The 17356-nt window shown below is 36.9% G+C and overlaps 1 protein-coding gene across 1 annotated transcript in view; it reads left to right on the top strand.

Moving 5' to 3' along the window:
* ARHGAP15 (Rho GTPase activating protein 15) overlaps positions 1-8522 on the top strand; it is a 584899-nt gene extending 576377 nt beyond the window's left edge. Inside the window, exon 14 of the mRNA XM_016136367.2 lies at positions 8159-8522. Within this exon, the coding sequence (XP_015991853.1) occupies positions 8159-8342 (184 nt within the window). The 3' untranslated portion in view covers positions 8343-8522. The remainder of the gene's footprint in view (positions 1-8158) is intronic.
* Positions 8523-17356: the final 8834 nt, after the last annotated feature.

The raw sequence follows: 17356 nt of genomic DNA, 5'->3' as shown, positions 1-17356 counted from the left end.
CTTAATGATCTAGTGCGAGTTCTCAAACTGTGATCTCTGGACCAGCATTATCACCATCTGGGAACTTGCAAGGAACGCACATTCTCAGATACCCTCCCCAGATTTGCTGAATCAGAAATCTGGAGTTGGAACTCAGCAATTTGTTTCAACACAGCTTCCAAATTTTTCTCATGAACAGTAAAGTTCGAGAACCTTTTATCTAGTTGTCACATTTTTACTATTTTACTCAGGGTTTCTCAACAGCAGCACTACTGGCATATTGGGCTGGATAATTCTTCATTGTGGAGATGCTGTCCTGTGTATCACTGAACATTTAGCGGCATCCTTTGCTTCTACCCACTAGATGCCAGTAGCAACTCTCAAGCCCACCCAGTCATGACAATTAAAACTGTCTACAGCAATTGCCAAATACCTCACAGAGTAGGGTTGAGGGGAGAGAGAAGGGCAAAATTTGCTCCTGGTTATGAACCACTGCCTAAAGAAATACTCCAAAATGTGGGGGAAGAATACATGGGACGACTATTTTTTATATCAATTTCACTCAAACTAAGAAATTATAGCACACAACCCATTATTTCCCATATAAGGTAATGAGTAAATATATGAGTATATATATGATAGAAGGGGAAAATGCTGGATATATAATTATATAGAAAGGATTCTCTCAAATCAATATGTAAGTAAATTATTTATTTATACATTTATATCACCTAAATGCTGGGCAGTGTCGTTCTCCTGCTCAAAACGAGAGAATGGATTTTCATCATCCTTAGAATTAAATCACAAATCCATACCAAGTTCCATAAGTCTCTCCACAGTATTTCCTACCTCCTTCACCTCAGTCCCCAGGCTCCAGCCACAATATCTTCCTCTCTATTCCTAAATCCACCAAGTACATACAACCTCACCCTTGGGCTTTCTACCTACTCTTCCCCACCTGGAGTTCTCCCCTAGGTGTGTGTGCCTAAGCAGGTCTCTGCCCAAGTGTCATTACCTTAGAAGGGCTTCCTGAGTACCTTGTCTGCTATGTGTAGCACTTCTCACCACTCTCTGCTCATGAGAATTATCTAGCAGGCTATATTACCTGCAGCCAGCCAGGCATCACTCATCCTAAGTAAACAAAAATGTCTGGGGATTTGAGGACATTAGAATTTTTTTTGAAAGGTCCCCAGGTCAATGGAAAAATGACTACTTCTCTTTTTCTTAGTTTTTCTTGATGTATTTCAGTGCCTAAAATCACATTATACATCATTAGTGTACTGTCCGTTGTCTGGTTCTCCTGCTAGATTATATGCTTTATAAGTGCATGGACTTTGTCTATTTTGCTCATTACACTGTCTCCAACACCCAGAACATTATAGAGCACCAAGTAGGTACTCCATAGGTTTTTGTAAGTAAATAATGGTTACATTGAGTTACGATTTATGGTTACTGGTCGATTTTTTTCTTTATTATACTTTTCTAAACTTTAATTCAATGTTTTACTTGATAATCATAAAGAAATCAAAGCTGATTTTAAAATCTGTCTTTGAAAACTGATATATTTGAAGTACAGTGATAGCAGATAATATTCAACAAGTAGCAACAACTTAGTGTTCCTTTTTGATAATGCTTATGTAAAGAATTTGGTTATGATAGTTCACTTTACCTATGGTTGTTGTCACATTGTAGAGTACATATTTCAACCAGAAAGAAGTCATGTTGAATGAAGCCTATGACTATTCACTCTTTTCACTCTATCAGTCCTCCTAACATTAGATATTATGAATATTACTTTAAAAGATAGTTAGAATTGCACTATAATGCCCAATCAATGAAAATATGAATAAAGTGAATAATTGAAAATGTTTCAATCTTCAGCATTGAAATCAGGGCAAGGAGATTATTTAATAAGTGCAAAGAATAAGGCCATGGCAGCTATGAATATACAAATGCCATAGAAAACTCCTTTTCTATAATATGCTTTGAGAGAATCAAATACGCAAGGCTTTAAAGATTATTTAAAAGCAAAAATGTCAATATAGCAATAATTTCCATTTAGGAGGATAATTGTTAACTTGCTTTAGAAAATAATAATTATATGATATTTAGATATAAAATGAAAGACTTTACAATTATTTAAACCAGTTTATTTATAAATTAACATATACAAATGGCTCAATTATCAGTGAATGACCACCTTGAAACACATTAGTATTAAATACAAACACATTGGTGAATGTTCTTCTGCTTTTGCAATATTTGAACATCTTCTCTGACATACAGCCATGACTTTAAGGGAGAAAGTGGAATTTCTGCTAAATCCTCAATCTTATTTAAAAAAAAAAAAGTTCAGAGTAGGCAGCAGTATAGTTTGTGCAAATTGAAGGTAGGCAAGCATATGGTTAGCATGAATTTCCCCCAAAGTAGCTATAGCTCATAGGAAACAGAAGTTGAGCTCATTGAAAATTTATTCTATTTTTAACAGCCTCTTTCACTTAAGCGGTCAAAGTCACAATTAACATTTCACATACAGTGGCTGGGCTGTATTTTGCAAGCCAGGTGTGACCTGATGGCAAGGGTACATTTACCACCACACTTTGTCCATTCAAGTTAAACCACCTTAAAGGTATATGTGTTGGAAACTCACAGCATTTCAGAGATAGGGGAGGGAACACTTTTAATACACTTCCAATAACTTGAGAGTTGTCCTGCAGGCAATTATGTGGCTTTCAACTTCCTTTGCAAGTCACTATGGTAACAGCGAAGCACAAACTTAAAAGGAAGCTTGCATCCATATATTTGTTTAGAGCTGGACTGTTATTAAATGCTTTGGTCTTCTTAATTCAGCAATAATTTTGAGTTTTATACTAAAGCTTTCTTTCAGTTTGAGTCATTTGGCTGTGATTTGAAACAACTAAGAAATTTCTTTGAGTTAGCAATTCAGCTCACTCTTGGAAAAACTTACCCAGCATAAGGCTGCGAGGATTTTTTTGTCTGAGGTCCAACATCTGTAGCATTGGATTATAGATTGTTTCTAAAATAATCTTAAATTGATGGATCATTGCTCCTTCCATTTGGGCCCGACAAAAAGTAGCTCTGGCATTTCCTCTCCTTTTTATGCTGTAAACTATATATCACCCTTTTAAGCTCTTGCCAGAAAAATGAATTCTTACCCACTTCAAGATTTTATAAACTTAAATTTTATTTACTGGTATAAGAATTCCTTTTACGATGAACATATATCAAGTGCTATTTCATGAACAAATTCATAAAATTATAATTATTTTGTCAAGCTATTTTAAACTAAGCAGTATTAATAAATAGCCTTTTTCAAGAGTTGTGCTTTGGGGTCTTTTTCCTATTAGTCAAACATTCACAGGCACTAAACTTTGAGCTCTTCATGTTGCTTAGAATCAGGTATCTTTGCTCTAAGGATTTCCAAGGAGTAAATTAATGGTGAGTAAACAAACATGTAGAAGATTTTTAAAATATTGACCCAAGCTCTGAATGTTTTTTGCACCTTCTTAGCCATCCATCAATTCACTGTACGTTAATCTCTCAGCCATGTCTTCGCTCTCACCGTTTTCCTTCAGATGTGTTCTTTTGCCTTTGGTTTTTGTTGTCATAGATGAAGAATTTCTGTCATTTCTTTGCTGAAAATAGGTTAAATTGTAGCTAAAAATTTATAGCAATGTCATGGAGTCTAAGGCCTAATGAAATCTAAGCCCCACCAGAGGGGTGGAACCTACCAGGAATGACCACAATCTGACCTCTTTGAGTTAGCTGCTACAGAGTTCTGAAGCCAGGGTGGCATAGAAGTATAAAATTCATGATGTTTTCAGACTTACTTAGTTGTCCTTAGCAAAGCAACTAGAGCAACATTTCCTAATATATGTTCCTTATTGTTATTCAGAAAAATCTACAACATTCAAGTAAGTTAAAGAACATATGAGTCACACAAGATAAGCAAAGATACTTTCTGTAGGACTTGTCAGAGCCTTTATTATGCTATTGTACATTGTGAATATTCAAAAAGAAAAAAAATGGCGTACAGTTTTCTTCAACACTTATTTTACTCTGGAATGCTATTTTTGTGAAGTATATCACAGAAATGGTGTTTTGCAGAACTCATGTTCATGAAAGCTACCCTGGAGGTATTGCCAAACCCATAACAAATTTGTATTTGATTTCTGAATCAGATTCCAGCCCCTCCCCCCTTCCTAATAATACAACTCAACTTCATTTTAAACTACTGGAAGTACGACTTAACCTTTTTTGAGAGTTTTCCGTCTTAGATATTAGATTGAATTTTTTTCCATGAAGGGCTTTTATTTCTTTCAATAGCTTGTATTTCTCCTCTACATATATTTCACTAGTGAAAGCTTCAGAAATAATGGGACTTACAGTGCCCAGCTCGCAAGAGTGGAAATTACGATATCTGTTTATTTGAGGTAAAAAAAAAAAAAAAAAAAAAGATTTAAATAATTTTGTAAGAGAGTATTCTAGCTATATTTTGAAATTATAGTTGACTTCCTATGTGATCCTAAATCAGTCAATCACTTAACTATTTTAGAGTCTATTGAGATAGAGAGTAGGTAAGTTCACATTTGAATAATGAAGTTTATAACAGTATTAATACATTTTCCCAGACATCTTGCTTGAGGGCCTTTTTTGCTAGAAATATCTATCCTAATATTTCTAATGTCTATTAGAAAGAGGTCTAATCTAATTTACATATTGACACCAAAATAAATTTGCCTATCTACATGAATCATATGGTTTAGTAGTTGGTGACTTCTACCCCAAATTAGTCTTTATTCTCAGCATCTTTTCTGACTAAATATTGATTGAGTTCTCATTGCACCAACTACTAGTTAGTTGATATTTAGAGCATAAATTGCCAATGAAATGTGTATTATATGCACACACACACAGAGAAGCACACATTTTGTACCAGTGAATAAGCAAGATGGCATGTATTCTATATAATGCATATTCACATTTCTTTCTTAACTACATTTAATTTTTCTAAGGATTGTTGCAAGTAACTTGCAATAGGAAAATTTAACCTACAGTAATGCAAGTATAACAAAAATACAAAACTATATGTCGTTTAGTAAAATCTACTTATGATAAGATTATTTTAAAGCACTCATAAGTTAAAACTTGTTTTATTAAAATCAAATGAAAAGCATGCAGATAAATGGACACAGAAGATACAGGTTTGCATGGGAATGATTGCTCTATGTTTATACATGATTGTTCCATATTAACACAAAGTGAACATTTTTCACAGGAAATGCAGGAAACTGATGCACTGGCAGAAATTCATTACAAGAGTTCTCTTCCATGACCCACTGGCTAAGATAGGGAATCTTTTACCCAAGGCGGGCGCCAACACGCAGCTCCAGCTGCCTATATTCCATCTTATTTAAACTCAGTCTTGGTTTTCTCCTCTAGATTTGGCCCTGCTCTGGATTCAAAGACCAGGACCTTTGCTGAGAAAGAAAAATAAAAAGAACTCTGGGGAAAATGATAAATAGTTTCGTCCTGTTTCAGCCTCTGTCTCTCCCCCAATGGCCCGAGTCTCACATGCTGTATTTTTCTGGTGTGCCTTGAAGAGCTAAATTACTTTTCCAGTGACCCAAGTTCCTCCAGATACTACAGATCTCTTCCAGCTTCTACCTCATCACTTTCTGACAGTCGCAACTGCCCCCTCCAATAATTAGCTCTTGGGCCTCCCTTGATTTCTAGCCTCACCTTTGAAAGTTTGAAGCAATTCTGGCTCCCAGCCATCCCAGACCTCACTGTTCCTCCTACCAAACAAAATTATAAACATTTTTAAGACAGAAAATATATCTCCATTTCTCAGTCTATGTTTAGCACTTTCTTGCTTTTGGTTCTACCTTCTCCATACTCAGTGACCTCTGAGCCCTGTGCTCCATTAGATAAATCTTATCAACTTTGCTACAACTGAGTGAAGTTATTAAAATAACTTTTACCTAGTAGGCACTCTTAATTGATTAGTTATATTATCTCTCTCCATATTTGCCTTTAACAATCTGTGGTGTGTGTGTGTGTGTGTGTGTGTGTGTGTGTGTGTGTGTGTGTGTGGTGGAGTCATTGAAGGAGTTGGTATCACAAAAAGGTATTACTTTAAAACCAAGAGAGAAAATCTGCTTCACTTCACAGTGAATCTTCCTAATAACTTTAATAATAAAGAGGTCTGGGAGAGGCTCATGACAAATCTTAAACCAAGGTAAACAGGTATGTTAAAAGGAAGCAAAAGCCCACTCCATTTGCCCATATTCTAGGTTAGGAGGATGTTTAAGTCATTCTATTGACTTTTGGTAAATGTAGTAGCAATATGGCGTAGTTTTTTATATTCCAGAGGAATCTTTAAACTTGGAGTCTCAGATAACTCACTGATGCTCTAAAAATATGAAATTCCCTTCCAGAAATGTAGCCATGCCAACAGTCCTCACAGGTACAAATGCTCTTCATTTAAAGCAAAAGAAGTGAAAACGGGAGACAGAATATCTTGAATATTCAGTTCAGTTTTGAGAGTCGTTTTTGCCCACAATGAATCTATTGGATCCAGGCTGTCGATCACAATTCTACAGTAAGAAATAAAAATCCAGACCTTCTTATGAAAGGAACTGGAAGAGTGAAAAATCAGCCAGTTATTAAGCATAAGAGTCATAACACATACCATGGCAATAATGCATTTACAGGCCCTGGAACCAGGCTGCCTGGGTTTGAACCTCAGCTCTGTGTTCTTGGCCTCATTTGTAAAATGGGCTTAATAATAGAAGCTACTTCAGGGGATTGTTATGAGGATTAAGTGAGACAATAAAATTGCTTAGAATAATATGTGGTTATTATTGATATTGATCAGGTCTAGGACATTTTGCTGACCATGAACTTGTACTGTTGGGAGTCACAAACGGATGACTCTTGTCCTTCTCAATCTCTTTTGGGAGAGAGAAAGCACAGCCTCTTGGTCACAGAAGTAATATTTCAAAGATTGGGTTTACAAAGGGATAGAAATAAAGCAAGTTTTCCTGCCTCCTCTGACAGGGACTATGTAGGTCCACATAAGCCAAACAAGGTATCCTCCAAAGTCCATCCAGCAAGCCAGTGTTCCACAATGGGCTCTGATGCTTTCCAATAAAATCATCCTTTGTTTCGCTTTATTCTCTACACTCATGAGTAGCCAGGGTGTCTGGTAGAATGCAGGGTTTGGTATTTCTTAGTGCCCTGTCCTCTTTCCCTGTGATATCACTATTTCCTTCATATCGCTAAACCCTCACTCTTCCTAATTTTAATATAAAGCCAAGCAAGCTTCAGTTTTAAGAATAAACATATTTAAAGTTTCAGTTTATAAAGTGAGGCTTTATAAGAGTCCAGTGTTGAAGCAGGCAAGGCATTACCACTAATAAAACCATATCTAGCATTTTATTGAGATGTGTGCTAAAATGGCTGACCAAAACGAATGAAGACACTTAGAATTTTGCCATCCACCTTAATGTCTCAGAACCTACCTTCTCTACAATACATATTCCAGTCAGCATTTGTCAGGAATACTTTACTCACACTAATCACTAAAAACTTATTTTTTCTCAGTCTTTATGTCTACCTTCCATTATTAATTATTCCTATATTTTTTATGTTTTGTGTTTGCATTTTTATATATTTTTTGCATGGTTTGCCTGTTTCCTCCATTGACTATAAACACTTCAAAGACTGAATCTCATTGATGCTCCATAGTAGTTTCTGCTGTCAATTTATCTATTCATTCATTCCAAAAACATTTATAGAGCACCTACAATGGCTAGACACAATGGGGTTAAAACATTGTACAAGGCATTGAACCTTTCCCCCAAAAGTCACAAGTTCTACGTCCACACAGCAAAGCATAGAGTAGAAGATTCAATAATGTTGTGGTAGTTGTTGTTTATCTGAAACTAGAAAACTTTTTTGCTTGTGTCGCATTCTATGTTTTTTCCAAGCCAATCACTGCCCTTGCTTTCTTTCTATAAATTGAAATTAAAAAAAAAAAAAAAAAAGAATTCAAGAACACAGGATTGTATAATTCAAAAGTAGCTACAATTTTACTTTAAACACCAATGAAATCTTTCTTTTCTCTCTCTTTTTTCTCTCCCTTTCTCCATAGGATAGTGGCCAAAGCCTCCAAGAACCTCATGTCCACACAAAGCTTAGGGATCGTATTTGGACCCACCCTCCTGCGAGCAGAACATGAAACAGGGAACATGGCGATACACATGGTATACCAGAACCAGATAGCTGAGCTCATGCTGAGTGAGTACAGTAAGATCTTCGGCTCGGAGGAAGACTGACAGACAAGACAAGTTACCGAATATGTTCACATCTGTCTCGATGCCTAATATTTTTACATTTCTGTAAACATATTTCTGAAATATTTTTTTCTTTTCAAGCGACAGATGCCTCATTTTGTGAAAACTTAATGATGATTTTGTGTTTAAGCTCCAAACATTTGAATAAAATAGTTGACAATATTTGCCTATATGTGTTCTACATTAACCTCTTCAGTGCTCTTCCTTCTAGCACTTCTAGGCTCACATTATGCATGCTCCACAATATTCAGAGTACAGCACATATCCAAAATATGGTTGTTCCTGGGCAGTAAGTATGTGGTTGTGTGTGTGCAGTTGTGTGAGTGTGGTTGAGACTATGTGTCTCACAGGTGAGTCTTCTCACTACCCTGGCTGCTTCATGTATATTCCCATACTCCCACTTACAGTTGAGTAGAACCAAAAAAGGAAGGAAAGCAGAAATTAACAATTTTTAAATAGAACAAAGGAGGTCAAGTCCTCAACCAAAATAGACATATTTCATCTTTCAAGAACATTTTTGTATGTGTAAATATATTCCAGCTATCCTTGGTTCTCTATAGAGGAATTTACAAATACATGTTGAATGGCAATTTTTCTAAAGAAAAATGACAATTCAAAACATTTGCCATTGGATATGGCTTTTTTTAAAATACACACTATTTGCAGTATCATAAACATGCTGTCTTATAAATTAGAAGAAAAATTAGTGCCCTGCAATTTTGATTTTTATATTATACAGAAATTACATGAGTGTTCATTTTTAATGTTGACGTCCACTTTGAATCTTCATCAAACTGTATATCCTTCTTTTCCCTGGCTATGTCATTTTGTGTAGAATTTTTATTATGCTTCTGAGGATGTTTTATTGGTGAATTACATTAAATCAATCCAGAAAAAAAAAAAAAACTTTTTAAAAGGCATTTTTTTCATATGCCCTAAGGATTACTTGACTAAACTTGGATTGCTTTATCCATTTGATGGTTAGTTTCAGTTGTCATAGATAAACAAAAGGGTAACTGTCTAGAATATATCAAACATTGTTTTATTTTGAAAAGTATGTTCTAGCTGAATACGTCTCATATCCAGTTTTGTAAAACTATTTTGCTGATAAAAATGTAGACTTACGTTTGACAGCTTTTTAATCAAATTCAAACGGAATAAATAAAACTAATCCAGTGCAATAAAGAATAAGTCTAGTTATCGATTTGTTCATAAAATGAAAAACAAAGCATATAAAGAAAATGTGTGAAGCACAGATCCGAGAGCGAACACTTAGAGCTATAATGAGCTCAGAGGCATAGGCTGTCTGCATAGAGGGAGAGAGTCTGCTCAAGAGACAGCCAGATGTGCGCGCAGCTCCAGCATCCACAGAACTGCCTGAGGAAGGAGAGACTGCCCTTGCCCCTCTTGAATGTCTTCATTTTGGCAATGGCGCCAGTAAATCGGCTCAAGGCCAAGAACAGTAAAGCGACCACAATAAACGCTGAAGTGTGGTTTCATCAAGTGAGACATATACACATACCACAAAGCCATAGAAAGTCACATGAGGGAGAACCCCATGATCTAAAGTCACTGATAACAGTGAGCTAATAGACTTGCCAGTTTTAAGCTCATTGTACTTATTATGCCTTTCAGGAAAACATGGAGCTGTAAAACAAGAGTTTCAAGTCCTTGTTTCTGTGACATTCCATATTCTCAATTATGTCTTTCTCAAGACTTTAATTACTTCTCTTTTTAAAGGAGGGAGGAGTTGAGTTAGCAGTCCCAGCACTAAAATCTTATTCCTTCACATGTCCTTCTTTAAAGTAATTCTGGGAGCATCAGCCAGAGAGAAACAGCACTAACAGCCAAAGAGATGTGGCACTACTTACTTTGAGCAGGGACTCACAGCCCCTCATCTCTGCTGCTTTCCAGATTTATAATCTTCAAAAGCACCAGCTTCTTGATTTCCAATCTGATGGGATTTAGCCTGATTCAAACCCCAGCTGTGTCCTGTCCCTGCCTGCTAAGGGCATTTAATCAGAGGCTGTGTTTCCTTTCTCTAGGGAAAGACCATTCTGAGGTCCTGAGCCAAAGTGCCCATCACAGGATCAGACTTATACACACTAAAGGCATAGAAAGGGTTACATCAAAAAGTCATTAGATTCCATGACATCTCAAAAACAGCAATGACAGTCCTATCAACTAACAGTTCCAACTTTAAAAGCCAAGATTGTAGGTCTAATAGGTTATCTCACTAAGATATTAGATCTAATAAAACTGATCAATAAGTGTTACAAAATCAAAAAGACATAAAAAGACAGTGAGCATTTTTCAGTCACCTTGTTTGAGCCAGGTGCAAGTCTAGGCACTACTGATCAAATATAAAATAAGGCAAATAATCCTGTCCTCTGTAGTTTCACAGTCCAGCAAGGGAGACAATCGCCTAAGGATTAGTTACACTTTAATACAAGATCAGGGACAGCAGCCATCCTGGGGACAGCAGGCCCAGGAAGAAGATGTATTTAAAAAGCCTGCTGCCAGGTCAGATAAAGAGACTTAACACCTGAAGGCAACATAGCAAGTCTTCCCATTGTAGCAGGTCCCGAAGTCAGCTACTTAAGAATCTTTATCTTCTCCATTTGAGGAAGACTGCTTTCCTTATCGAGTATCCTAATCCTCATTTGTGCATACAAATATCTGTTTTTGCAGTTTTTTTTTTTTTTTTTACTTTTGGGGATGACTAATTAAGAAACTTTATTACAGAAAATGAATGCATCCAATGTCCCCAAATACATTTGTGACAAGAGACACATGGAAGACAGAGATAATAGCTGCTACATTTGGCCTATGTGGCCCCAGGGTTCAGTCTTTATACATAAAGATGCTCAAAAGTATTTTTTTGTCCAGTTTTATTGAACAAAAGGTATTTTTGAATAAATTAATGAGCAGAAGCTAGTACAGAGATATTGACAAAGCTCAGTGGCCGACAAAGAACCAAATAACAAATAGTGCCTGGAGGTGTCAGATGAAGTTTCCCCTGGAAAGGTAACCTTTCCAATCTAATCTTGACCAATGAATTAGATTAAACAGACAACGAAAAATGTAGAAGATATACTAAGAAACAGGAATGACGTGGACAGAATTGTAAAAGACCCAGTATCTCCAAGCAAAAGTAAGAAGCTCAGTAAACAGAGGATGAAGTGCATGCCTGGTCATTTTTGAGAATGAGCTGGAGACAAATATTGGGGTCAGATATGGGACATAAATATTTAGATTTCATCCCATAGGCAAAAGAGATCCAGTGGAGGCTATAAAATAAGAAAGCCATAGAGAACCTTTGTTTATTAGAAAGAGGATCTCTAAATTCACCAGAGGGCATGAATTACTTTAATTCTTCACCAGAAGAAATGAATTACTTTAAGGAATCGGGCATTTTCTTTGTGTGTGTGTATGTACACTTGTTAACACTTTCTAGGAATGAAACTATAATCTTATATTCTCAGGAGCATATCTATATCATGACGAACAAATATTTTAAGAAAGTATAACCTTAAATTAATAGAGCACAAGTCCAAAACAGTCTCCCCAGAAAATCAAGCTAGTTACTATGTCCCGTTTCAGCATAGACTTACATAGACTTACCTACCCAGGACATGAGAGGTTGCCCCTCTTTCTTATTCACACAAAAAGCATCTTGAAGATGGTATTTATTCTGTTCTATATGTTGAGAGTCTGACTACTTAGCATGTGCCATATGACAGGATCACAGCTAGTAATTGAAAGCCATATGATGGTTCTCCCTATCCAATTAGAAAACAAAGGATCCAATTAAGAAAAATTAGAAAAGCTGTTAAAAGGGAACAATCACTTGCCAATGGTGCTGTCCTTACAGTTTAACACAGCCAGAAATTGACCTGTACTTCTCTTTTTCACATTTATTTTTGCGAATTATAAGTTAATCACCCTGTCAATTCCTAATTAAAAGGTCTTGCAAAGATTTTCATCCAAAAGGACTGTTGCTAAGAGTTCTGGGTCAAATTGTTATGTTGTCAAAAATAAGTAAAACCCAAACAATATCAACTCTCTCCTGGGAAAACCAAATCTTAACACAAAACAACAAACCTGATAGTCACATATTATTTCCTCAATTAAAATATTTTGTCTTATCTTTAGAAAATAGATGGATCTTCTTCCTCTTTCTTTAAAATGAGGGTTGCAAACTCAAATGCTTACTTGTGCCATGCAGGTAATAACAGATGAGTAAAGAGGAGTGGGCGTATAGCACAATGGAGTGGTAGTAGCTGGGAAAAATTTAAGCCGACCCCTGAATTAAATGGTGGGCTTCTACTCAGTTCAATGCTTATGTGGGAATGTGTGTGATTTGCCAGACCTTCAGATCTTTCGTGAAAAGCCAGAAATTCAGTAACTCATGTGAAACCTGATTTTTAAGGCCACCTAATAAAACACATCTGAGCAGACTCTGCTCAAGCACCTCCATTTTTGTGAACTCAGTGTTAGACTTTCCATGCTGCAAAACCTCCTCCCCATAAAATGGTAGCACATGAAGCAAATGGTGGAGATATGTGAATGAACTAGCATGATGTGTCCAATGAGAAAATAGATAGATTAACCACCTAGGCAAATTGCTGTTTAGGTTCTGAACAAATTATTTACTCCATCTGGCTCTCAGTTTTTCTACCTATAAAATAGAATTATACTTACCTTATCTTGCCTCTTAGAACTATCTAATGGAATCACATGAAGGAAATCAAAGCACATACTACAGCACAAAACTATAAATTGTTCTTACTGGACATAGATGATAGCCCTCCAGCTTATTGACTAACAATTAACTTTACAATCTTCTAAAGATGATGAGAAGAAAAGTTGGGACCAGACTCTAAAAAGCCTAGAATGCCGGACCAAGACGTTTTATACTAAGTCTAAAGTCAATCTTGAGATCCTAAAGGCTGTAAAGATTCCTCTGGCAACTTTATGGAATAGAGTTTTAGGCAGAGAGAAATTATAGGCATCATTGCCAGACAGATTATTACCATAATATTATTAATGCAGATCTGAATTCAGATGGTGGCAACAGATATGGAAACCAATATTATAGAGCATTATCCTACTGAACCTCTGAGTTTCACTTTTCACCTCTTAATTATGACTGTTAAGTGAAAGCAGAATTTGTTGTCACATGGAACTCTTATAGCATGCTGGGTTGGGGGAAGGGTTGATTATGGTACTCTGTCAATGATTTAGCATTTGTCAGTAACCATCTCAAATATTTGGACCAAGTTTTTCCCAAGTCAGATGAGTATGCATGCCATCACCTTCTGCTTCCAGATGATCATAACGTCATTTCCATTTACCTGGCTCTGATTTCTCCTTCCTTTCTCTTTGGGCGATACTGTTCCTCTGGCCACCCATAAAATCACCTGGAAAGACTAATTCTGATTAACATTTATTGAGTGCTTGTTATTTGCCAAGAACTATGCTTTCATATATTATTTTATTTTATCTTTAAAACTCTATTTCAGGAAGTGTTATTATTATCCCTGCTTTATGCTTGAGGAACCTGAAGGGGGAAAATAATGAAGTTGCCCAAGTTCATGCAGTTAGTGTCAGGTTAGTAGCTGAATCTAAAAAATAGAGGCTCCAGAGGCCCCTGCCTTAACCACTATACCATATGCTCACTGGGTCAGGAAAAGAAATGTAAACACATAAACACCTTAAATATTTATCCAGGTTATGTGGGTACCTTGTCACTATCCTGTTAAAACACCTGAGAAGAATTTTACTTTCACATTAATTTTCATGAAAGAACAAGAAAGATATTAGGTATTACCCCAAAGAAACGTACAGTACCTTTGTTGTTGTGAGTAGATGGCTAAATCACCGTCATATTATTGCTATTATAATTTTAATATTCATGTGCCATTTCATTTTACTACATGTTTTACAGATATTGTACTGGAATGTATTTACTACTTTACTACATTATAGTGTGGTCAGAAGAGAAACCTATTTGCCCACATCTTTAAAAGTACCTGTCCTGCCCTGTGTTACATCATATTATCCAGCATTGGATCATCTTTGCCAATGCTCTGCTTTCATCCGTCATATTATACTGCCTAATATTGTATTGAAATTAAATCTGGCCCTTTAAGGGTTCTGTGCAGGATGAAAAATTGGGTCCCCAGCAGTCTTCCTCTTTAAAACAATTGAAAAAGAGGCAGGCATCAAGACACGCTGTGTCTCATGCTGCCAGAGAATGATCCTCGATCATCCAAATGATGAGACTACAGTGAACATCTTGTACAAAAAGATGACAATTTTCTGTAGTAGTGTTGTCAAAATGAAAATGTCTAGCCATCTCAGTGAGAGACCTGGCAGAAGGATACACACACACACACACACACACGCACGCACGCACGCACGCACGCACACGCACACGCACATGCACACACACACACACACCCATGCATCCCTTACAGACTTATCCAGCTGATTTTTGCTATTTTACACATGCGATGTCTACAAAATTCTTAAGCAGTCATCTGGATTCTATGACACACTCTTCATTCAATTAGGAGAGTGGTAAGAAAGCAGTGAGGAAGAGCGGTAGTGCTGCGCCCATAATCGGTGCTCAGTATACATTTGTTGAATGAATGAACCAAGACAAACACCCAGAACATAAGCAACATTAAATATGAAAATGATACACCATCATGTTTTCTATCAACTAGTCATAGCAAATTAAATGTAGTCTCAAATCACTAGTATTTGTAGTAACTTGTACTCTCACCATTAAAAGGATCATCAAACAGATACCCCTTCAACTACCTCTTTCGAAGCCTAAGTCCCTAAGAAATCCTTCTTTCCTAAGCTCAGCTGCAGAGAGAGGGTGAAACACGCTGACCTAACTCCTGCAAGTCTTACAGCAAATTCTGACCACCTGCTTCAGATCTGGAACAGCCAGGCATCCTTGACACCCAGCAACACCTTCTACTCCTCTTCCCTACTCGAACAAATATATGGTTTATACATTAGATAAATGCTGCAGAGCACAGGCTTTCTGACCAACGTACAAAAATCTCAATAGCCAAGAAATCTGGCAAATACAAAGCCTTGGCCTGAAATATCCTCACTTTCCTCTGGCACCATTCACATTGACAAGTCTACTTGAGATACACACACACTCACATTTTAAGAGCAGGACTTGTGCTAACCATTCTCACATCACTAGCAAAATGTGTTCTAAGTCCATATTGTGCAGCATACTTGAAGACGTGTGGATTTTTCCACATCATTTGGTGACATTTTACACAGTTTAATTTCTGCTCTTTATTGCTAGACCCTACCTTTTTTTTCCCCCCTCGCAAACATTCCACCAATAGGATTTCCTTTGGCATTTAACCTTGGATTTAGATTCTTTTCTCTCAGCATCTATTTGCATTGCTGCTGCACAACTTTGCCATGATGTGACTATCTGTCAAATTCCAGCCTCGCTGACCAAAAGGACGAGGACAGAAGTGTTCAGCTGCTGAACAGAGAAATAGAGCCAGTGGAGGAGGAGGCAGCCTGTGATTGTATGAAGCGAACTCTGAGCTTAGAACTCCAAAGAGAGGTCGACGCGGAAGGAAACAAGGTCCAGCTCAGGATGTCCCGTGCCTATCATCTCTCCTCACAAGTCCAGGTGAAAAGCAGCTTTTAAACTGAAAAGGGTGAAGAACGCAATTGAAATCAAAATTGGTTTGAGCTCACTATTTTTCTACCTATCAGTTCTAAGGTCACAGTCACTAAAACTAGAAACAAAAGTGACTTCAAAAAGGCAAACGCTAACTAGATTTCACACTGGATTTCATTTTACTCGGCATTACAGAAAGAATGCAGGTATTAAATACACTGTTTCCTGTATACAATAAGGTTAATTAGTAGTGAAGGATGGAAAATCAGTGTAGACATAACTCTTTTCGACAGGTATCAAAAATAATCCCCTGATCCCTACAGACCCCAGCTGCATTGAAAGAGGGGCAATATAAAAGGTTCTTTAAGCACAAAATTTTCGGACACATTCTCCAGGTGTCCACAGCACCAGTCAAATAGGCCCTGAGTCCCCTGTGCATAAGCTGACTCCCCGCTCCCTTCTCCTGCTCTACCTTAAAGGCGCAGCTACTCACGCTGAATTTTGAGGTGTAGCATAAAGGCTCTCCATACAAAGCGTCTGGGATTGCAAAGGGAGACAGACAGGAGAACAAAAAGAAGAATATATTGCAGCCTGAATGGGACTTTCCTAAGCTCCTTATCAATAAGGTTAATAAGGGTCTATGCAATTTACTGATCACTAAGATGGAACAACTCTCTTCACACTCCAAATCTCCACATTGGCACTGACTTTTAATGCTTTTCACAGCCAATCACATAAAAGCCCCTTTGCCCCACACCCCAGAGAATAAACTCCAGTTCACTATCCCGGCCTCTATAAAATCTCTGGTCTATTATTACACTTCTACCTGCCCTAGTTAAGCAGATTAACAGTTATTCCCTAGAATTTGATCTATGAGGTTCTTTGTAATTGAAGCTGGAGTCCTCAGATATTTCTAAAAAAAAAAAAAAATGTATTTCTGTAAAACACATTTCTTTTTTTCTCTGGTTTAATTTTGTTATCCTCAATCGTATGCATGATATAAAAAAAAATCCAAACTTCTATCTCCTCTATAAAATACATGTCATATCAAAAAGGTGACAAGAGGGGGGAAAAGTAATTAGTGAGTTCACAGAGTTCAGTAGAAAAGTTAAAATGGAGTAACACATTACTTTTTATGTTAAGATTTCACAAGACAAATCTTGCCTGTGTTTTAATTGCATGTGACCCTGGCAGTCCTACTCTGAAATGAAGTGCCGTAAAATTAAAGATGACAGACGCTCAAAACAAGTCTTGTGATCTTGATTAGACTACAAAGACCACACTCTCTCTCTGCTGCAACTCAGATATCATGGACTGTTTT

This window comes from Rousettus aegyptiacus, unplaced genomic scaffold, assembly GCF_014176215.1.
Source record: "Rousettus aegyptiacus isolate mRouAeg1 unplaced genomic scaffold, mRouAeg1.p scaffold_m13_p_2, whole genome shotgun sequence".
Lineage (NCBI taxonomy): Eukaryota > Metazoa > Chordata > Mammalia > Chiroptera > Pteropodidae > Rousettus > Rousettus aegyptiacus.
Note: the sequence above shows the minus strand (reverse complement) of the source record. Positions and strands in the feature narration are given on the sequence as shown.